The sequence below is a fragment of the Artibeus jamaicensis genome, unplaced genomic scaffold (genome assembly GCF_021234435.1).
Source record: "Artibeus jamaicensis isolate MK-2021 breed Jamaican fruit bat unplaced genomic scaffold, CSHL_Jam_final contig_2259, whole genome shotgun sequence".
Taxonomy (NCBI): domain Eukaryota; kingdom Metazoa; phylum Chordata; class Mammalia; order Chiroptera; family Phyllostomidae; genus Artibeus; species Artibeus jamaicensis.
This window is the reverse complement of record NW_026521468.1, coordinates 2,537,308-2,558,955: the sequence shown is the minus strand read 5'-3', so window position 1 is coordinate 2,558,955 and position 21,648 is coordinate 2,537,308. Positions and strand designations below refer to the sequence as shown.

At 53.2% G+C, this 21,648-nt stretch overlaps 1 protein-coding gene across 1 annotated transcript; it reads right to left on the bottom strand.

Moving 5' to 3' along the window:
* Positions 1-84: 84 nt before the first annotated feature.
* Positions 85-6,536, bottom strand: GRN (granulin precursor). The gene is made up of 13 exons (XM_037162167.2): positions 6,436-6,536; positions 3,857-4,001; positions 3,612-3,737; positions 3,412-3,496; positions 2,863-2,975; positions 2,645-2,780; positions 2,436-2,530; positions 2,077-2,200; positions 1,736-1,833; positions 1,401-1,646; positions 948-1,181; positions 628-858; positions 85-536 (listed from the first exon to the last, which is right to left on the bottom strand). The coding sequence occupies exons 2-13, from the start codon at positions 3,992-3,994 to the stop codon at positions 399-401; spliced, it is 1,764 nt and encodes a 587-aa protein (XP_037018062.2). The 5' UTR covers positions 3,995-4,001; positions 6,436-6,536; the 3' UTR covers positions 85-398.
* Between the last annotated feature and the right edge of the window lie 15,112 nt (positions 6,537-21,648).

Here is a 21,648-nt window from a genome sequence, read left to right as displayed (position 1 = left end):
AGAGGGAACATGGGTGCTGGCTGGGGGCCCTTGCTCAGGGCTCCTGGGGAGGTCAGGGAGGGTGGCCAAATCAGACACTGTTAGGAAAGTGTACAAACTTTATTGGAGCACATACACACACACGCATACACACCTGTGGATAGGAGAGCACCTGGCCACAGGGTCACAGAGGTTAGGGGAGGGGATGGCAGCTTGTAATGTGGCTTTGCCACTGTCCCCATCTATAAGGAAGGCCTTAGATCCAGGCCCTGCCTCTCAGGATGATGGGAGGACTCAGAATGGTGGGGGCGGTCCAGGAGAATTTGATGGGGGAGAGGTGCGAGGGAGGCCTGAGCAGTGGGTGGTACCCTGTGAGCAGGGCCCTGAGGGCTATAGAGTGTCTTCAGTCCTCAATCTCCTCACAGCAGTGGTCTGGGGACTGGGTCCCTCAAAGGAGTGTCCCAGCGCAGGGTCTCCCTGCGTAAACACTTGGTGCCCTTGCCCCCACAGCGGAAGCCAACAGGACAGCAGTGGCGCTGGTCTGCACAGCAGACACCCTAAACGGTCAGAGGGTGTGAGAGTTAGACACGGCAGGACCCGGCCCGGCCCGGCCCTGTACCCAGCCCCAGGGCAGGGGGTGACACTAACCTGTCGAAAGGGACAGCAGGCCCAGCCTCCTCGGCTGTCTCGGCAGCAGGTCTGGTTGTCGTGGCAGAAGTGCCCCTCCCCACACTGCACATTCCCCACACCCACAGGAGGGCCGAGAGCCAGGTGGGCAGCACGGTGGGCGGAATCCACCTCCTTCTCACAGGTTCGGGCCTTCACGTTGCAGGTGTACCCAGCTGGGCAGCAGTGCTGGCGGTCCTCACAGCACACGGCCTGTGGGGACAGAGTGGCATTATGTTCTTGTCCCCCCACTCCCCCGGGACTCAGCTCCCCTCTCCGGGGACAGGCAGGTGGGTACTCACGTGAGGCAGCTGGCAGCAGGCCCAGCCACCCCTCAGGCTCAGGCAGCAGGTCTGCCCCACCGGGCAGCTGGTGTGTTGGTCACAGCCCATGGCTCTGGGTTGGGACAAGGAAGTGCGGTGGGCAGGCATCTTCTCCAGTCCAGCCACCACCTTGTTCCCCCTCTGACACTGCCCCCCAGCCACGCAGGTGTAGCCCTGGGGGCAGCAGTGCTGGTGGTCCGAGCAGCAGACAGCCTGGGGCGGGGTGGGGGCAGAAAGAGCAGTCTAGGAAGCTGTACTTCGTGGGATACCCCCACTCCGCCCCTCCTGCTCAGTTCCTCCAGCTAGGATCCGATCCGAGAGCTGGGGTGCCACCGTGGGTGAGGCAGAGAGCAGAAGAGCAGGTAACTGGAGCCTGGCCCCCTGCCCAGGCCGAGGCACTGTCCCCCCAAACCGATCCTCCTAACCATGCACCTCTGGGGCGGGGCAGCAGCCCCACTCTCCAGACAAGAGCCGACAGCAGGTGTAGGAGGAAGGGCAGCTGGTGATGTTGTCACAGGGCACATCACTCTCTGCGGCTCGGGGGTGCAGCGGGCTGAGGCGGGCTGGGGCCTGCTCCATCCAGGGCAGCTGGCGGGCTTCCTCCTCACAGGTGCCCTTTTCTGTGTTACACTTAAACTTGGCTGGGCAGCAGTGCACGTGGTCCTCACAGCATACAGCCTAGGGTGGGCAGAGAAGGGACAGTAGGCACAGGGCCTAGCTGGCTGCCACCCTCTGCTCGGCCCAGCCCACCCACCACTCCTGGGCACCTGGACGAAAGGGCAGCAGCCCCAGGCCCCTGACTGGAGGCGACAGCAGGTGTAGTCATCTGGACAGCTCACCTCCGAGTCACATTTCACCTCCTGCACTGTGAGTGGCAAGGCGGGCAGGTCGGCAGTGGCACGTGGAACCCTCTCGTGCCTACCCTCTGCCGACTCCACAGCTGGAACCCGATGTCGCAGATGGAGGACCACCCCCGGCAGGGATCACAAGGCGAGGTCCAATGTGGAGAAAGGGGGGCTGTTCGTGCCCTGGCCCCTCCATGCAGCCATCAGTCCCCCACTCCCACATCTGCTCCTGGACGAGCCTGGTGGAGAGCCTCTGCTGGTACCTGTGTGTGCTGGCAGCTTGGTGAGCAGGTCTGTAGCGTTGTCCTTGGAGAGGCACTTACTCTGGATCAGGTCGCACACGGTGTCCTCGGGGCAGCAGTGCAGGTGGTCGGAGCAGCAGATGGCCTGGGTGGAGGCAGGGGCCGGTCTCTGGGACTTCCCACCTCAACTGAGCACTAGGAGCAGCCAGGCTGACAGCTGGCACTACCCCAACCCCCCACTAGGGGGTGGCATAAGTCCTGAGCAGCCAGGCTCCCAGCAACCGGTCAGCCAACCTCACTCCCCTGAAGTCCCTGCAAGGTAGATGTCCAGGCTAGGTGGCTGTGGGCACATGGCCCAATGGCTGTAGCCCCTCACTCACATTAGGCATCGGGCAGCAGCCATACTGCCCACTAGGCAGCTCACAGCAGGTGGAACCATCAGGACACTGGGAACGTCCGTCTGGGCACATGATCCCTGGAAGGGGAGAGAGGCGGGAGGGGCAGCCAGGGTACAGCAGAACTTCCCCCAGCTAGGAGCCAGCCTCTCCTCACTCCCCACCTCCAACCCGATTCTCTCCCACCTCCTCACCTGCTCCATTGGTCCTTCGTGCAGGGATCTTCTTTGCCAGGGGGTGAGTGCCCGTGGCTGTGAGGCAGCGGGCGTGGGCCAGGTCACAGGAGGTACCGTGGGGGCAGCAGTGCACCTTGTCCTCGCAGCAAGAAGCCTGAGAAGAGACGGTTCTAATTCTGTCTTTGCCCCTTCCAGCCCCTGCTGCCCCTCTGCTCCCTGTCTCCCCAAACCTGTACCTGGGGCATAGGGCAGCATCCCCAGGAGCCATCAGGCATAGTGCAGCACGTGGCGGAGTTGGGGCACTCGAAGTGGCTATCGGGGCACTGGACGGCACCCACGGGGTTGGCATCTGTGGATGGGATGACCCAGAACTCCATCAGCCCAGTCGGCGAAGGTCATTGCTCTCGTCACTCAAGGAGCTGCCGGCACCAGGGCCTGCCGACCCAGCTCCAGGGGGTGGGGGGGCTGCCACTGGGCTTAGTGCTCTCCCAGGCCATCTTACACCCCTCTCCCACAAGCCTCAGCAACATGGCACAGGGCAGGGGCATTAAACCAGCTCGGCTGGGCCTCCCCCCACCCCTGCAATGCCTGGCCCAAGCCTGGGGTCTTGCGTTCTCTCCCTCCCCTCCTAGCCCCAGTACTGGCTCTTTTTCCAGTTGCCCAGTTGCCCACAGGAATGAGGGCACAAGAGCAGGAATCAGAGTCGCCCAGCCAGCTGGGCCCCTGGGTGCTGCAGCTCTACGTGCTGCCCGTCTGCCTGCCCCCCATCTCCACCCCCACTTCACCTGATCTTCGGAAGCAGGACTGCCCGTCGGCACTGCAGTGGAAGCCCCGGGGGCAGCAGTGGCGGCCATCCCCGCAGGACACGGCCTGTGGGACACAGAGACCCCTGTGTTGACTAGGCTCTTTGACCTGGGGGTAGAAGAGTGCAGGAAGCATGCAAACACAGACCTGAGCCCCTCCATCGAGCTAATGTTACCCTCACCTCTGGGAAAGGACAGCAGCTGGAGGTCCCCAAGACAGTGAGGAGGCAGGAGTAGCCAGGAGAGCAATGGGCATCGACCTGGCAGGGTCCGCCCAGATGTCTGCTCCGTGCTGGCGGCCATTTGTCCTGGGAAGAGAGGAGAGGATAAACCAAAGGACCAGAGTCTAGCCCCTTCCTCTGTCCCACCCAAATGACCTTTCGGGAAGCCCCAGCCACCAGCGCTCGCCTGGGCCGAGGGCACTCACTGGAACAGGATTGCAGCAGCTGTAGCTGGCCCCTCCTGGGTCCAAGCAGCAGGCCACAGGGCAGAGCTGACCATCTGGGCACTGCATTCCGGCCACCAGCCCTGTCACTGCGGCCGCTAAGCTCACTAGGGCCCACATGGTCCACCTGCAAAATACCAAGAGGCATCTGGCGCCTCGTGTAAGTCCACGCCACCCTCGCTTTGGGGGCCAGTCTCCCTCCAGGCTACCTGGGCCTCCCCCACAACTCCTTGTCCAGGGAGGGAGCAAGATTCAGGGCCTATGGTTCAGCTTCCTATGTGTCCTGTGCCTGTCACACATGTACTGGCATGTGTACACCCATGAGCATGAACACTGACATGGGTGTGTGTGAATCTGTGTCCCCAACACATGGCCTAGCACCAGAGTCTCTGTGGGTGAGTGTAGAGATGTGATCATGTGAAAGTCAGGAAGATTTGTGGGTTTTGTGGGTCTGATCTGTGGGAGGAGGGGCCACCTCTAGGAGGTGGGGGAGGCATCAGTAGCTGTGAGAGAAGACGGCTGGGGTGTGAGGATGGAGTCGCTTCTGAACAAAAGCTGGGGTTTCACTTCCCCAGCTAGCCCCTCCGCAGGCCTCCTTGCGTCGTACCGTGCTCACACCTGCACCCTGCTAAGGCCTGTCGGTGGGAGAGGGGACGTCACATGACAACATGGGAAACCACGAGGTTGAGAAAGTTGAGAAAAGGGAAGTAAAGTGGTCAGCGGAGTGGGGGCTGCTCTCCCCAGAAGTCTGCCACCATCTGCTCACTGACTGTCCTCTCCCCACCAAGGGAGAGGGACACAAAGGCAGGGTAGGCCTTTGAGATGCCGTGTTCTAAGGGCCCCCAATACCATCAGGACCCTTCAGACTCCCCAAACACACCACCCTGCTCCCCTGCCTCTCCCACTGCAGGGGAGCCGAAACTCAGCGCATGTGAAGAGAAACTACAAGAGCCGGCTCAGCTGCTGCTCTGGAGTCAGCAGAAGGAACCCGTCTTGGTCAGGGGCGAGGTAAGGGTGCAGTTTCACATCCCAAACAACTTTCCTCCAAGCTCGGCCAGCCCCACTAGTTCAACAGGGCCGGCCCAGGAGATGTTACACTGCCTGGGGGGACAAAAACAGTAACGTTCGCTGAGCCTATTGACAGACACTTTAAACACTCTAGGTCATTTTCCTTCTTTGCAACCACCATCCAAAGTAGTAATTATTACCTTTACTTTCAAAGGAGCACACTGAGGCTCAGAGAGGTTAAGTGACACACTCATCCGTCAAGTCATCAAGATGACAAGCTTTGATGGCTCCAGAGCAGAGCAGACTGGCTCATTTCGCATGGGGCAAAGTGGACAGTACTGGGAGCGGACCACACACCCCAAGCACCTAGAGGCCCAGGGTCCAAGCTGAGAAGGGGGACCAGGCAGGGCGACACATGGACAGCAGAACTGCACTTGGTTCCTAGTCCTAGAACTGCCACCACTGATCGTGGAGGCCTCAGAAGCTGCGCCCTGTCTCGGTGCTCCCTCCACAGTGCAAAGACCACTCCCAGGAGGCCCGGTAAGGGCGAGAAGTCTGGTCCTGGCCCTCCACCCCTCTCATTTCTCCACACTCACAGCTCCCACACAAAGCATCTACAGCTGGCCCCACGGGCTTCTTGGCTTAGGCCAGAAGGGGTGCCTGACTGTATGTAGCTCAGAGCATTCAGCACCCCAGTGATTTATTTATGTTTATTTTCCTTTCTGGGTACCCTGAGATTAGGAAGTATAGTGTATGCATATACTGAATATACACGCAAGCACACGCAGTCAGGACCAGGGGTGGAAAAGGTTGGGACCCAGTTTCTCTTAGGAGGGTTTTGAGTGGCGGCCTCTTTCACTCTACCCCGCGCCATTCGCACTGCCATAACAGAGAGGGAAAGACAGGAGCCTCTTCAAGCCCCCAGCTCTGTCATCTGCCACTAGGTGGCACCTTCAAACTCTGAATGTCAGAAGCAAGAAATTCCCAAAAGGTGAACCAACCCAACAGCTAGAGGAGGGAGCAGGAAAAAAAGTGGCTGGGAGAGGCGGAAGTTGGCTTGTCCCACCCCTGAAGAGAGGAAGTAAGGGAGAGCCAGGCGCAACCACTTCCAAGTCCTTTGAGAAGGCGAGGGTCTCAAGTCCCACTTGCCGCCCTCCGAGCTCCAGGATCAGGGAGGGAGTCTCTCCCGCTCCCAGCCGCCGCGGGCACTACCTACCTACCCTACTACAACCAGCACCCCTACAACCACCACTACCACCACCAGAAGAGGGTGTGGAGCAGGCTCAAAGACAGATGGTCCCTGCTTTGGGGGAAGGGACTGCAGCTTCCGGGGAATACTAGAAGGTAAAGGGAGAGGGGGTCACTGCCATTCAGTTTATTCCCACCCTTCATAAAACTCCCTCCAGTGCATCGCAAACGCCCAAGAAGGTTCTCTAAGCGAGTCTTCTCTAGCGTTCTGAATGCAGCTCCATAGGAACCTCAAGCTCCCACGCACCCGCGGCCGGAGCCTTGGGAAGGAGCAAGCAAAAGGTCCATACGACCGATCCCCTTACCTGCGTCCTGCTCCGCGCTCGCTAGGTGGCCGCTGCTCTACCGCTCACTGACCAGGGGCCTCGCAGCGCAATGGCCCACCCACCTCAGCTTCCATTGGCCAGACGTTCAGGCTGTCGCGCTCCCGTTGGCTACTCGTCGACGTAGAGGCGGGGCCAGCCTGGAATATTGTGAAGCTTTTCTACTCAATTCACTTTCCTCCCTCCCAGCCTCTCTCCCTCCCACCCCCATTTTCTAGGGATCATGTGATTGGAGAATCATGTGACGGATGCCCTGGCTTGCACTTTGCTTTGTGAGAGCGCCTGATACTTTGCTGGAGGTGGGGCCGCGCCTGCCCGGAGATGCCGATGGCCAAAGGAGCGGCTCCTCAGAGGGTGCGTTCAAGAGCGTTTGCAGGATGTCCGCTTTTGGATCTGGGACACTTGTGCATCCTGTTTCTATTCTATTCAGCAAACTCAGATTAAACTCTGGCGTTGAAGGAGAGTCGTGAGGCCAAGGATAAATAGCCCTCAGAGATCCTAACTTAAGGTACAAGGTTGTGTGCCAAGTGCGTGGATGTGTGTAGGAAAAAGGTAGTAGTTTAGCTCTAGGAGGGAAGGAGAGATTTAATTCCACCTTGGGGGCACCTTTTGGGTTGAGTCTGGGAGGATTTGAACGCCGTTTGGAGAAGTGGCGGGATAGGCGGTGTTGGAAAGAGCGTAGGGAACCAGGTGGAAAGGGCAGCCCTGGGCAAGGATTGGATGCCAAGTTCAGTGTAGCGGGGTTTGAGGAGCTGCTGGGTGCCTGGTACAAGGCCAGGCAGGGGATGGGTGCAAAGTGGAAGTGACTTTGTAGTTTCAGACGGTGCTGCCTTCCAGAAATTTACATGGCTGGTGAGGAGAGAAAAATGTACACAGAACAGATCAGCCAACAGTAGGACCCAGACTGCCCAGCGCCAAAGGGCCTGGCCCAGGCAGAGCGGGTGATGGGAGGCGCACCAGGAGAGAAGAGAGGCCGGGAGAAAGCCTGATGCCGGGCCTCGGAGGAAGGGATGGAGAGCTAAGCAAAGAGCTTGAGCTGAGCGTGAGGCTGGGGTCGGGGAAATCCAAGTCGGGGTAGGGAAGGAGTGGCAGGGTGGAGGAATTAATTGCATGGCAGTGATGCTCAGCCTGGGGCTAGTGAGGGTGCAGACAGTTCTCCTGCTGAGAACTGGGACCTTTACGCGCTCTGGCGGCATCCGTGCAGTAGATTTACCTTCCCGTGTATCCTGAGGCAAGGGGGTATAAGTTAGGCTTCCACTGATCAACCACGCGCGTGCTCGCACGTACGCAGCTTTAATAAAGTGTCAGTCAAATCAGTAAGTGAGCTTACTAGTCACAACTGCCCTGAACAGAAGAAAAAAAGAAGTCTGGAGTACTTGAAACAAGTTGGCCCTCTATCTGTAGGTTCCATAGTTCCGGGTTCAACCAACTGTAGATCAAAAATATTTTTTAAAATGTTACTTTTTTGCCAACATGTCCTATATAGTCAGGCCTATAATGGTAATATCCATGCTGCACACGGCAGTATCCATGCTGAACACGTACAGACTTTTTTTTCTTAGTATTCCCTAAACAACACAGTGTAACAAGTATTTGCATGAGTAATCTGAGATATTTAACGTATACAGGAGAATGTGCATAGGTTATGTGCAAATGCTACCTCGTTTTATATAAGGGACTTGAGCATCCATGGATTTTGGTGTCGGTGGGGGGTTCTGGGGCCAGTTCACCCATGGATACCAAGGGATGACTGTCACAAAATTCTTAACAGAGTCTTTTGCCCACCAGGGACATTTGGCCGTGTGTGGAGACATTCTGGGCTGTCACAACTCAGGGGAAGTATATTGGCATCTAGTGGGCAGAGACCAGCAATCTTCTAAACATCCTACACAGCACAGGACAGGCCTCCCTAACAGATTGTTTTGCTCCCAACGTCAGTAGCACTGAGTCTGAGAAATCCTCTCTAAAGGAGCATAAACTTCCTCCGCCAAAGAGCTCGAAGGTCTCCTCACACAGAGCCTCTCTTCTCTTGTTTCACATGTTTTAGGTCAATTTTGTCATCTAATTTCCCAACATCAGTACATTATAGAAGGATCAGGGGATGTGTGTGTGTGTGTGTTGAAATTTCTAGAAGCAGTCGCTTTGAGTTTAGCAAGGATTAAAAGTGGTCCCTAGTGAAAATTGCAAAGAGCAGTTTGGAGAACTTGGAAGTCCAGCGCCCTGGGGATATTGACTTTAGGGACAAACGGTCCTGGATGACATGATGGCCCCTGTGGGCAGAACTCACAGGATAGTAATTAGTAGTCAAGGTATGAACCTGAGTATTCAGAAAAATTGGACTCAGCCCTGGCAGGTGTAGCTCAGTGGATTGATTGCTGGCCTGCAAACCAAGGATCATGGTTCGATTCCCAGTCAGGGCACGTCCCTGGGTTGCAGGCCAGTTCCCAGCAGGGTATGCACGAGAGACAGCCATACACTGATATTTCTCTCCCTCTCTCCTTCCCTTCCTCTCTAAAGATAAATAAAGAAAATATTTTTTAAAGAAGAAAAATTGGGCCCTGGCTGGCGTAGCTCAGTGGATTGAGCGCGGGCCTGCGAACCAGAGTATCGCGGTTCGATTCCCAGTCAGAGCACATGCCTGGGTTGCAGGCCAGTTCCCAGCAGGGGACACATGAGAGGCAACCATACATTGATGTTTCTCTCCCACTCTTTCTCCTTCCCTTCCCCTCTCTCAAAAAATAAATAAATAAAATATTAAAAAAAAAAATTGGAATCACAGGTAACCACTCTGATGACTCTAGCAGAGAAATATGAAATACATTTACTAAACAGCTTGTCGAAATGCCTGCAGTGACCCTCCACTTCTGTGGAGAAGGTGCATATCCCCCCACCCCAAGGACTGCAGAAACCCCCTGTTCCTCAAGAAACCCCTCGGTGTTCTTACACCCTCCAACTCAGGAATCTCTTCCCCTCTGCTTTTTGCTTTTAAAGAGGGAGATTCCTTCTGTGATCAGGGAAGCAGAAAAGAAGCAAGCTTTCAGAGTCAGATTTGACATCAAAAAGTCCATCCCCACTTGCCCTCTTCTCTGAGCCCCCCTAGCTCCCCTCGGCCAGGCTTTGTGATGTTCGGTTTTGACAAAATCAGTCGACTGTAGTTGTGAGGGTTTATTTCTGGACTCTCAGTTCTGTCCCACTAACCTGTCTGTCTATCCTGAAAGTCAGCACCACACTGTCTTGACTCCCATACTTTGTAGCAAGTTTTGAAATTGGGAGACGTGGGAGCTCTCCAACTTCTTTTCCAATATTTTTTTGGTTATTCTGAGTCCCTCGAATTTCCATGTGAACTTTAGGATCAGTTTCTGCCAAGAAGACAGCTGAGATTTTGATAGGTAGTGCACTGAACCTGTAGGTGAATTTAGGGTGTTTTGCCAGCTTAACATGAACATGGGGTGTTTTCCCAGTTACTTACTAGTTTCCTTCTGACAGTTGCCAAGCATTTCACACTATAAATATTACATCGTTTACTTAACCAGTCTCCCGTAATGAGCTTTTATGTGCTTCCAACTTTTTAAAGTTACAAATAATTAGCCCTGGCTGGTGTGGCTCAGTGGATTGAGTGGCCTGCCTGAGGACCGAAAGAAAGGTCATCATTTTGGTTCCTGGTCAGGGCACGCGAGCCTGGGTTGTGGGACAGGTCCCCAGGTGGGGACGTGGGAGAGACAAACAAATTGATGTTTCTCTCCCTCTCTCTCTCACTCCCCCTCTTTCTAAAAATAAATAAATGAAGTATTTTCTTAAAGTGACAAATAATTATGCAACGAATATTTGTGAACCTGTACCTGAATGCACACCTGGGGGTTAAATCCCTGAATGTAACATTGCTGCACACTTGAAATGTCAATGCCAAAACACCTTAACATTTTTCTACTTCACACTCCCAGTCATGGTATTTGGGGGATTGTATTTCCCGTACACTCACCGACGTTGGATATGCCAGCAGTTTAATTTTTTTTGCCAGTCTTATGACAGAAGACAGTTTGTGGTTATTTTATCTGCATCTCCTTGATCTCTAGGCAAGCTGAGTATTTGTGCGCAGCTTACTCTGCTTGTCTATTTCTCTTATAAACTGCCTGTTCGTGTCTGTATTAGGCAGGGTTCTCCAGGGAAACAGGACCAATCGCTGTGTACATAGAAAAGAGACTTACGAAAATGAATTGGCTCACGTGATATGGAAGCCAGCAGGTCCCAAACCTGCAGTGAGAACCGGCGGGCGGGCTGGGGGCTCGGGAGAGCAGACAGTGCAGATGAAGCCCAAAGGCCCGAGGGATTTCCCCTGGCTTGGAGGCCTGGCCGTTTTCCGCTCTCCAGGCCCCCCGCCAATGGGAAAGGGCCCACCCACATTATGGTGGTCAATATGCTTTAGCTAAAATTCATTGATTTGAATGTTAACCTCATCCCAAAACACCTGCCAAGTTGACAGATAAAACTTATTATTCTTTGTTCATCTTTCTCCCGAGTTTGTCTTTCTCTTGTTGAAGGGTGGGAACTCTTTATACCTTCTGGGTATCACATTTGTTGCAGGTGTTGTTTGCCTTTTATCTCTGTGTATGGTAACTTTTGTCGTCAGAAGTGGTGTTACTGTTGTGTCATCTGAAATCTAGCAATCAGTCCTTTTCTTTTTCTAGCCGTCTTTTTCCTTTGTGACTTCTGCATTTCACATACCTGCCGCCCGGCCCCCAGCCCCGCTTGCTTAAGAACTTGCGATATGTTCTGGGCCATTTCAATTCCTGCTGCAACCCCAGCTGGACTGGACGTCAGCTGCCAGCCCTGAGGTGGATTGAGGGGCCGCATGTGACAGGAGGTCCCACTCAGGAGCCTGTGGTGACGCCCCTGGAGGTGTCCTTTTGTCTAGGAGGTTCTTCCCGGGCAGCCCCAGAGTTGCTTTCAGAGGTGGGCGTCTCTCTTCCTCCTTCTGCTTCTCTCAGCCTCTCCCTGTTTGTTCCAATCCCCCTTCAGGGTTTTCTTCATTCAGAACCATTGTTCTGCCCCCGCAGAAGAGTCAGCTGCCTGCGTGGGGGTGGGGGGCGCCCTTTCCCCCTGAGATCTTGAGTTGTCAGATAAAACATAAGATGACCAGTTAAGTTTGAATTTCAGATTAGAAGCTATTTTCTTTAGTATAAGAATATCTCATGTAATATTCGAGACATACTTACACTTAAAAATGATTCACTATGCTGTGGCTGGTGTGGCTCAGTGGATTGAGTGCTGGTCTGTGAACCAAAGGGTTGTCGGTTTGATTCCCAGTCAGGGCACATGCCTGGGTTTGGGGCCTGCTCCCCAGTTGAGGGCATGTGAGAGGCAACCACACATGGATGTTTCTCTCCCTCTCTTTCTCCCTCCTTTCCCCTCTCTCTAAAAATAAATAAAACATTTAAAATATATTCATCGTGTATCTCAAGTTCAAATTTAACTGGACATCTTGTATTTTTACTTGTTCAATCTGGCAGCTCTGAAGACTAAGGTTGGAGCTGGGTCATAGAAACAGCCTCTCCCTCCCATGTACTTCACCCCCTTCCTGCCTGAGTCACCCCGCAGTGAGACATTGTTGCCCCAATTCCTGAGGCATCTGCCCTCATCACGAGCAGCTGACTGGTGCCTGGGAGCCCCGCCCTGCCCGGCCCTCCGGTCTGTCTGGTGGGGGTGGGGGAGGGGAGTCAGAAACAGGCCAGTGCCCTGGCCAGGAGCTGGGGGGGGGGGGGGGGTTGGCAACAGAGGTACTGGGTAGAGTCAAGTCCTATGCCAGCATCAGCCTGAGCTTTTCCAGTGTCACTGGGCAGGCCACTTTCCTTGTTGTCGCGTTGTAATTTGTTACTATTTTACCGAAGTGTAACATGCAAATAAATTTCAGTCAAATTGGAACACGAAGTGGTACTCTTGTCCTCTCTCACTTCCGACTCTAGACATCCACTTTCCAACACTGTAACAGCTTCTTCCGTGACTTTCCCTTGCATCTCTAAATTGGTGTTCAGATGAGAATTCTTTTTAAAATTTTTTTTATTCATTAATTTCAGAGGGGAAGAGAGGGAGAGAGAAACATCAATTTGTTGTTGCACTTACTTATGCATTCATTGGTTGATTCTTACATGTGCCCTGACAGGAGATCAAACCCACAACCTTAGCATTTCGGGATGATGCTCTAACCAACCGAGCTACCTGGCCAGGGCCTGGATGAGAATTCTAGATTCGCCTTTGGCCTCAGTGTGTTCATCTGCACAGTGGGTGAGCCCTGTCTTGCTCCCTGCCACCTGGGAGGTCCAGGGTCTACAGCGAGCAGCTAGCTGCCACTCCACTTGGCCTTGGAAGCTGGACCACATCTCTCTGCGGGGAGAAGGATGCTGGATGGTATCTGTAAAGGCAGCTGTGGGATGAGGAATGAAGGGTGGGGAAGGGTAATGAGGTCAGAGAAGCCCAGGAGTGGACCGGTTTACTTGGCTCTGCAGAGGCCCTGACTGGAGGGGCCTTAACGGATCCTTCGGCCCAGGCTTCTCAGCCCCAGATTTCCCCCTGAAGTCACTTGGGGAGCATTTGTAGCCACAGAGATCTGAGGTGCAGGTCTGAGGGCCCGTCTAGCTGAACCACTTCCTATGCAACCAGTAAGCTGGTGCTAGTGAGAAAACTCCCTCGGCCCCCCTCCTCTTACAAGCCGTGTGGTTTGACTTGTCCTCCCTGCCTCATTACCCTGATCTGTACACTGAGGACATGGACAGTGAGGCCCTCCTCCAGGGAATGAGCTCATGCCCCGGAGCCCCTAGCACAGGACCCAAGACAAGCACACACTCGGATAATGAGGACGCCACGCTTGCGGTGGTTCCTCCCCTGGGGGTCTCCCAGCAACCCACTGCACACATGCCCCGTAACCATAACCGGCGAGATTATCCCCCTGCCCCTCAGCCCACCTTGCTTTCTCTTCCCTAGCCCATTGCAGACTCCTGTGCAGGGCACCCCTCACACTAGAACCACCAGGGTCCCTTAGCCAGACAAGGGCACAGGTGGAAGAAGGAGAATTCTTCCCTCAGCGACAGGGTCAGGGCATTGGCGGGGGGGGGGCACAGGGAAGGATGCACTGGGCTCACTTCTCCCAACCAGATGTGGGAGCACCTGCCTCCTACAGGAGAGAAACAGCATATGACTGGGTTCAAGTTTCAGGGATTTTTTTTTTTTGTTTATTTGTTTTTCATCTTCACCAGAGGACATTTTTTTCCACTGCCCTTTTGGAGAGAGAGAGAAAGGAAGAGAGAGAAACTGATGTGAGAAAGCAGCATCCATTGGTTGCCTCCCGTACGTGCCCCTGGGGATCACAACGTACCTGGACCTGCCCAGGAAATGCATGTGCCTGGATCTGGGATCAAACCCACAACCTAGGTGTGTGCCCCGGCCCAGAAGCAAACCCACAACCCTTTGGCCGTGGGACAGTACTCCAACCAACTGAGCCACACCAGCCAGGGCCAAGTTTAATCTCTGACATTCTGAGAGTAGTGGGTGATCTGAAGAACTTCCCAGTGGGAGCAAACATGGACCCCAGCGAGTCTCCAGGGAGCCACAGTGGCCTCCAGGACAAGCAGGTGGCAGGTGGCAGCGAAGGGAAGTCAGCTCCTTCCTGGACACCTGGACAGCGGGCTGGGGTCTGAGCGGTGGGGCCGCATTACTGCCGGCCGGCCGACCTCAAACGCCAGCTCTGCCTCTGTCCTGCTGGGTGACTTTGGCTTATTGAAGTAATTACTTTTATTATCCTCACTCAGGGATATTTTTTCATTGCGGGGTGAGGGGTGGGAAAGAGAGGGAAACACATCGATCAGTTGCCTCCTCCTAAGCTCCAACCAGGGATCAAACCCACGACCTTTCCCACAATGGGACGGTGCTCCAACCAACTGAGCCACAGGGGCCAGGACTGAGATGAAGTATTGTACCCTTTTCTGCCCCTGAGGGCAGCTGTGACCCTGAGGGGTGGCTGCCTTGCTGGCGGACTCCAGAAGTTGGAGCCGGTTTTTGTCAAGGGCGGCAGCAGACAGGTTGGGCTGTGGACGGAACGGGAAGGGTGGCAGAGGCTGCGGAAACTACTAGTTAATCGTTTGAGCCAGGACATCAGCGAGCTGAATCAGAACGTTGTGTTGCGGCCCCACTCTGCACACATCGCTGAGTCCTCCTAACGACACCGAGGGTCCCTTTCCTAGATGCAGGGGGCACCGAGGGTCTTGTCTCCCAGCTACTAAGCACTGGTGTTGATAACAGAGCCCAAGCCGATTGGCACCCCCGGAGGTTTTGCTCACAACACCAGGCTCCACCAAATGCTGCCAACGGCTGGGCTCCATCCTCCGTCCCAGCCCATCCAGCCCACCTTGAACTTTCCTGGCCCTTCTTCATGCAGGCTCAAGAGATATCCGCCCCCTGTCACGTGGATGGGTGCGCAGTAACTCCCGCACGCCCTCCACGCAGTGGTGTGAGGCTCCAGTGGGTGACGCATGCGAAGAGACCTTGTAAACGGGCACATGGGAAACGAGAGGAGTTCTCACGAGGATATCGAAGGGGTTCCTCTGGTTAATCTGGCGGCCTGGCTCTGAAGCACTGGGCCGGGGCCTAGGTGAGGAGACTGCCCTCCCCACGCAGCTCAGAGAGGTGGGGGCAGCGTCACCTCCAGGAGCCCGAGGAGGAACAGAGGAGGCAGCTGCCAGGAGAGGGGAAGAGGAGGAGAAACTGCCCCACGGGCACCCTTTCTGGGTCACGCATCTCCTTCGAACTTCCCATCTGTCTAAACCTAGAGCTCTCAGCAGCCTAGAGAGGGAAGCTCCTGTTTCCACTTTAAAGATGAAGAAACCAAAGCCCAGAAAGGTGACCATTTCCCCCAACAAGTTAGCAGAGAAATAGGTGCTTACATGCACTTTAGGAGACTTCATTTCAGCCTCTTATATGAGGATTGTCTCAGGTTATGATTTCTGTATTTAAAAAAAGGGGGTTCTGCTAAAGTTTCAGATTCACAGCATGCCAGGTTCTGTACGAAATTCTCCTGTAATCTCTAACATGACCGGGCCAGTAAGTACCATGATCACGCCTGTCTTACAATGAAAGGAGCAAGACTCAGAGAGGTTCAGCAACTTTGCTGAGATCATTCAGTTAAAAAGGCGTGAAGCCAGCAATTGAATCTAGGTCTGGCCAAGAGCCCACGTTTGTAACCATCACAATATTCTTTCAGTGTAAGTTACTGTGACACCCAGCGCCTCTGAGTACTTCCTTCATCCCAGCCTGCTCCGCCCTCCGTTGGCCTTCACCTTGGGTTAATCTCCAGCAGTAATCCCTTCCCCACTCCTGCTCCCTTTCAATAGGCTGTCCCAGGCCTTCTCTGCCATGTTGCCTGTTCTGTTGCCCTTGCAGATGTGGTGGCTGCAAGAAAGTGTCTTATTTATTCATTCGTTGGTGTCCCTTGCACTCCATAGTGTGAGCAGGGACCTTATGTGGCCTGTTTGCCTCTGTCTCCAAGTGTCTACAATTGGCACACACACAAAGCACTCAAAAACGAAAAAGGAAAAAGAGAAATGCTCAGTAAATCAAAGGAGAGAGAAAAAAGAGAGAGAGAGAGAGAGAGGCCAAGCCTTTGGTCCGGGCTCTGCTGGGCCGGCTTCTCCTCACGCAGGTCACCGTGACCAGCGCTCAGCTTTGACATGGCCACACTGGTCAGGCGGCTGACACACTCCAGGCGGCCTCGGTCAAACGAAGAAGCGAAACCCACACCCCCGAGAGGCCAGGGCCCTGCATGGCACTGGCTAGTGCTTGCTGGGCACACAGCCCTTACAAAGGAACACATATATTTTGTAACTTTAAGAAATTTTCAGAAATGAAATTCACACACAATATAATGATCCTATGCACAACATTTTTAGAAATCTATATAAACTTCATTTAGTAAGAATGTAATATCCATACATATAATATACTGTATGAAGTATTTTACATGTAATATAATGTATAAAGTAATATAGGAGGAAATAAAAAGAAAGTCACTTAGAATAAAGTAAGATGCCTTTTTGTTTGTGAAAGTCCAGGCTCAGCCCCATGTGGGGACAGAAGCAAATGCACATGAGTCACTGGTGTGGGAACCAGAACCACATGTGTGGCTGTGTCATGTTACCAGCTCAGTCACATGAGCCAGGCGATCACGGGGACAGAAATTTTTCAAATTGAGGAGGAGCCTTGATAAAGTTTTTTTAACTTACTGTAATTCATGTATTTGTTTATACATTTTTAAATTTTTTATTTATTTATTTATTTTTAGAGCGAGGGGAGGGAGAAAGAGAGGGAGAGAAACACTGACTGCTTGCCTCCTGCGTGCCCCCAACTGAGGACCCAGCCTGCAACCCAGGCATGTGCCCCGACTGGGAATCGAACCTGCAACCCTTATGGTTCCCAGTTCAGTGCTCAATCCACTGAGCCACACCAGCCAGGGCTCATCTATTTATTTTTATTCCTATTTATTCTATAACAGTTGTCACACATTTTCCCCCTTTGCCCTCCTCCGTCTAGCCCACCGCTGGACAATAAAGTTTTAATGGAGACAACGATAAATCTTCCCTAGGATTTCATGGTAGTTTTATTCCTGGGAAATTCAATGTATTTTAAAACCATTCAAAACAGAGGGATGTGGGTGGAATAGAGCTAGCTTCCAGGTCAGGTCATGAACAGGTTTCTCACCTATGTAATTGCCCAGAAATACAGGGGAAAGTTGAGCGGTGTACGGGACAATTCCTTGATGTGTCCAACTGTCCTACACGTTATAGGATATTTAGCATCGCTGTCCTGCCATCCGTCAGATGCCAGGGGTCCCGATCTTTTAACCACTACAAACCACATCATTAATTTCCAAATTTGCCCCTAGGGGGCGCTGGCGCTCCAGTCGCGAACAGCTGCTTGGCACTTCCTCCAGCGCTCTGCTTTTTGAATTAACTTTACCTTCGAGGTTGTTTTACATCGCGATGTGGAGATCTGCAACCCCTTCAAGGCTGCGTGGTATTCTGTCATATGAAGGACTGTCATGCAGTTCCCCCTCCATAGCATTCTGCTGTTACGAACGGCTACAATAAAGGTCATTTCGCACGAGTGTAAGCGACGGGTGGAGGAATTCTGAGAAAGGCCTGGCTGGGTCACAGCGTTTGGGCAGTTGGAATTTTGGTAGTTACAGCCAAGCACTGCCTTCCGCGCGGGTGGATTAGTCTACACTCCCCAAGCAGAGCCGGAGAGAGCCGTCCCCAGAGCTCCGGGAGTCAGCCTGCAGTGGGGTGGGGTGTCAGTTCTGAGAAATCTTAACAGGACCCTTCCCCCTCTGAGAGCCACCTTCTCAGACCACACCCAGGGTGCCCCGGGGAAGCTTTGGGTGCAGAAAAGCTAGGTGTCCAGAAACTCCCCAGCCCACCTTCTCAGACCATGGGCAAACAAAAGTAGGAAAGCCTTTCCTGAGATAGGTTGATCCTGGCTATTACATTTAGTAATTTTTTTAACCTCCAAAAAAGACAATTTTGTTGCTCTTCCGATTCTGTAAGTAATACAGCCTGGAGCAAAAGTAGGTTTATAGTTGTGAGTACCGGGAACAGCTTATTCTTGTATTATCACTTCTTGATTATTACGGTATTTGCCATATGAACAACCATCCATCTACTTTTGCCACACCCTGTACATACGTATTTCAAAGGGGGAAATCCCTTCCCCCACCAACTGGTTGTTCTGAAAACTTTAAAGACTTCAGAAAAAGTGCAAGAATGGTGCAATGAGCACCCATATACCCTTCACCTTGACTCACCAGTTCACATTTTGCTACATTGGCATTATCTTTTTTTTTTCTGAACCACTTGAGACTAAGTTGCAGACATTCACCCCTAAACACTTCAGTGTGCATTTCCTAAGAACAAGGACGTTTTCCTACAAAACCACAGTGCGGTGATAAGTTTAACATTGGTAAATTAATGTCTGTTGTACCAGCCTCATTCAATTTGGTCCGGTTGTCCCAGTAAAGTCTTCTAAAACTCTCACCCCCAACTCCCTGCCCTCAGGGTCCAAATAAAGACCTGACTTGGCATTTAGCTATAAGCCTGGAGTTTGGATTTCTCCTCTTGGGCTTGGTGGTTCCCAAGCCCTTGGCCCTGCCCCCAGGAAGGCAGCTATAGGTGGGGACAGTGCTGGCCGTGAACTCAAAGGTGTTGATGGGGTCCACAGGAGGGATCTGAGCCTCACTTCAGCCCCCAAAAATATCTTGTTAAGCCCTAGGTTGCAAGCTGAAGGGGACACTGCCCCTGCCCCAAGGCTTGCTCTGAAAGAATTCAGCCTCCATAAATCACCTTCTATTTGTGATGCTCTCCCAGTGCTAGGCAAGGACTGGTCCATCAGTTCCCACTACAACCTCTGGGGCTGGTACCATTTTCTCCCCTTTTACAGTTGAAAGGAGTTTGTTTTCCCATCTGGTGAGGAAGGCAGTGGTGGCCACATGGGGCCACGTGATGACTCTGGAAGGGCCCCTGGGTGTGCAGTCAGTGGGAACTGTGGCCAGGTCAGCCATGACAATGGCTATCTCCTCCTCAGGGCTCCAGGTTTGCTCCTCTGGGCAGGCAAGTCTAGCCAGGGCTTTAGAGCTCCGTGGGCATCTTAACGATGCTGATGCACCCTGCAATCGCCGCCACCATCCTTGGGAGGTGCCTCCACTGGCTCGTGGTTTCTCATTGCCCACACATAACCTCTCCTGCCTGCACAGACTGCTACCACCTCCTGGACTTTGGTCACACCAATGATGCTCCAAGCTTTTGAAGCATCTACCTGTGGGGGAAGGCAAGAATGGTGATCTGCTTAGCTCCGGGTCCCTGCTAGGGGCCACAGAATCGTTTGTTGACTCTTTTCATAGTTTTTACAAACATGACCCTAGTCAAGAGTTTGTAAGTTATGCAGGACAGGTGATATCATCTTTATTTTCAGATGAGGAAACTGAGGTGTAGTGACAAATCTCAAAGGCATCCTATTGCAAAAAGAAAACCAGAAATGAAATCCAAGTACCACATTCTGCTATGGGGGAAGCTGAGGTCACCAGGTTTGATTCTTGGCTCTGCTACTTTGCAGCTGTGTGAACTTGGCTCTGGGGAGGAAGGGCTGTAAGGAGTTATAACTCTCTGTGCTTGCATTTGGAGGTACAGATAGGACCAGAAACAGAACCTAGTGGCTCTAAAGGCCCTTTCCAGAACTTTCCGTTCCACAGGTTTTGGAAGGCAATCAATAATAATAATAATAATAGTCATGAGTGCTTTCCAATGGCCTAAGCACTTTACAGTTATTAAGTCACTAAGCCCTCACACAATTCCTGCGAGGTGGGTGCATTATTATCCTCATCAGCTCATTTTATAAGTGGGGAAACAAAGGCTTATTAGAGGCGTTAAGAGACTTGGTAGGGGCGGCACAGCTGTTGCAACAGGAAAATAGAGCGAGGCCCCTGCCCCCCACTGCTCTGGTCTTGAGGCAGGTAAGCGGTGCTGTCCCGCACAGCCCTGAATTTCTTGGAGTTTCGGGGGCCTGAGGCCTGACTAGATGGAACATGTGAGCAGGTCGCTGTGCGGGGATAAGGAGCCCTGGGTTGAGAGTGGAGTCGGGAGGGAACCCCTCGGGATTCAGACAGGTGAGTCCCGAGGGGCTCCCTCAGGCGTCAATTCTGACTTTCTTTTGGTTAACGTTGGTGCTATGATCTCTGGGGTCTCCGTTTTTCTTGTTTGCATATGGGAAATTGCATGGGAGAAACCTGGGTTCTGCCTCCCACTTGAACCATTACAGGAAAGGACTTCGGCTTCCTCCTCTGTAAGATGGGGAGAGCAATCTCTCGGCTGGTGACTGTGAAATTGTTCAGGTAAACCATAACTTTGAGGTTGTAAAGGTCCTTAGCAGAAGCTGGGTTTTCGCCTGAACCAAGAGTTTATAACATGATTTCGTGTTATTTCAGACCTCAGCTTGGTTTAGGAAGGAAATGGAAAGGGCGCCTTCCCTCTGGCGCTGTAGACCGGCTGCCACTTCACCGGTCACAGATCGCACTCTCCACGCCCCCTGATTCAGGATTCCAGGCGGTGGGAAGTCGCAACGCCTTTTCTCAGGGAAAGCTTAAGATAGGCCCCTTGCCGTCCACGTGCTGAACGAGCTTGCGCAGAAAGGCTAGGCTCTTCGAGATCCGGAAAGAGTCGCATCTGGGCGTGAGGGGCGGGGAGGCGAGTTACGTCAAAATCGCGGCCTACTCTTCTTAAAGGCGCAGGCTCTCACCAAGTCGCCGCCCCCCCCGCCCCCCCCCAACGTTCAAACAAATATCGTGGCTGCACAAAAGTTTTAAAGAGAAGGCAGGTAGTGAGGTCTCGGCAGCGGGGCTGCCCGGGAGAGAAATGTGTCTTCCTGAAGGGACGGATCAGAGACGTCGGCGTAGGATTTAAACTCAGCTGTCACCCGGGGAGGCAAGGGGAAACTACCTGGCCGGTTCTAGTTCCGAGCTCTTAACTTCCAGCCTCACCTTCCATTGAATGGGGTGAATAATAACCTACTTCTAAAAGCTTTGAGGCTTAGAAGGAAGAACCGTGTGAGAGTAGCCAACACACAAATGTCGGTCCCCTTCACCCTTATTATTCCTCTCTTGTGCGGAGGATTCCGAGGTGCAGAGCGGTCTGGAAATGCCCAAGGTTACGCGGAGGTGGGACCGAGCCCAGGTTTAAGCCAAGTTGAATCCGGGGCTCCCGGTTTCCGGGCTAGCCTTTCCTCTCCGTCCAGCCTGCCTAGCTCCGACTGAAACTCGTGTAACCTCACTGCCTACCAGCGCGCGCGCGCGCACGCTACAACTTGTCAAGAGTTTTTGGAGCCGAATCCCATCCGATTATCTGTAAAATGGGGATAATTCCTGTTCGATGCGGTCCCCGTGAAGGAGTAAAAACACAGCCCGGTGGGTAAATGTTAGGCATCCCTCTCTGACCTTCCGTGGCTTTGGAATTAATTCAACCCGCCGCCACCACGCAGACTAGGCCACCGAGGAAGGGAGACAGAGTGCATTTACCCACGCTAGGCTGGCAAGTAAAGCGCTGGGGTTCCCGGTGCAGCGCTCCGCCGCAGGGGGGACTAGTGGGGTGGGAGTTCTGAAAATACGCTGTC

Excerpts from the sequence above, each read along its gene's own strand:
- GRN (XM_037162167.2), bottom strand. The coding sequence starts at position 3,994 with ATGTGGGCCCTAGTGAGCTTAGCGGCCGCAGTGACAGGGCTGGTGGCC. Across the intron at positions 2,531-2,644 it reads ACGAAGGACCAATGGAGCAG|GGATCATGTGCCCAGACGGA; the intron begins GTGAGGAGGTGG and ends CTCCCCTTCCAG. Across the intron at positions 1,647-1,735 it reads GCTGCTGCCCTTTCGTCCAG|GCTGTATGCTGTGAGGACCA; the intron begins GTGCCCAGGAGT and ends TGCCCACCCTAG.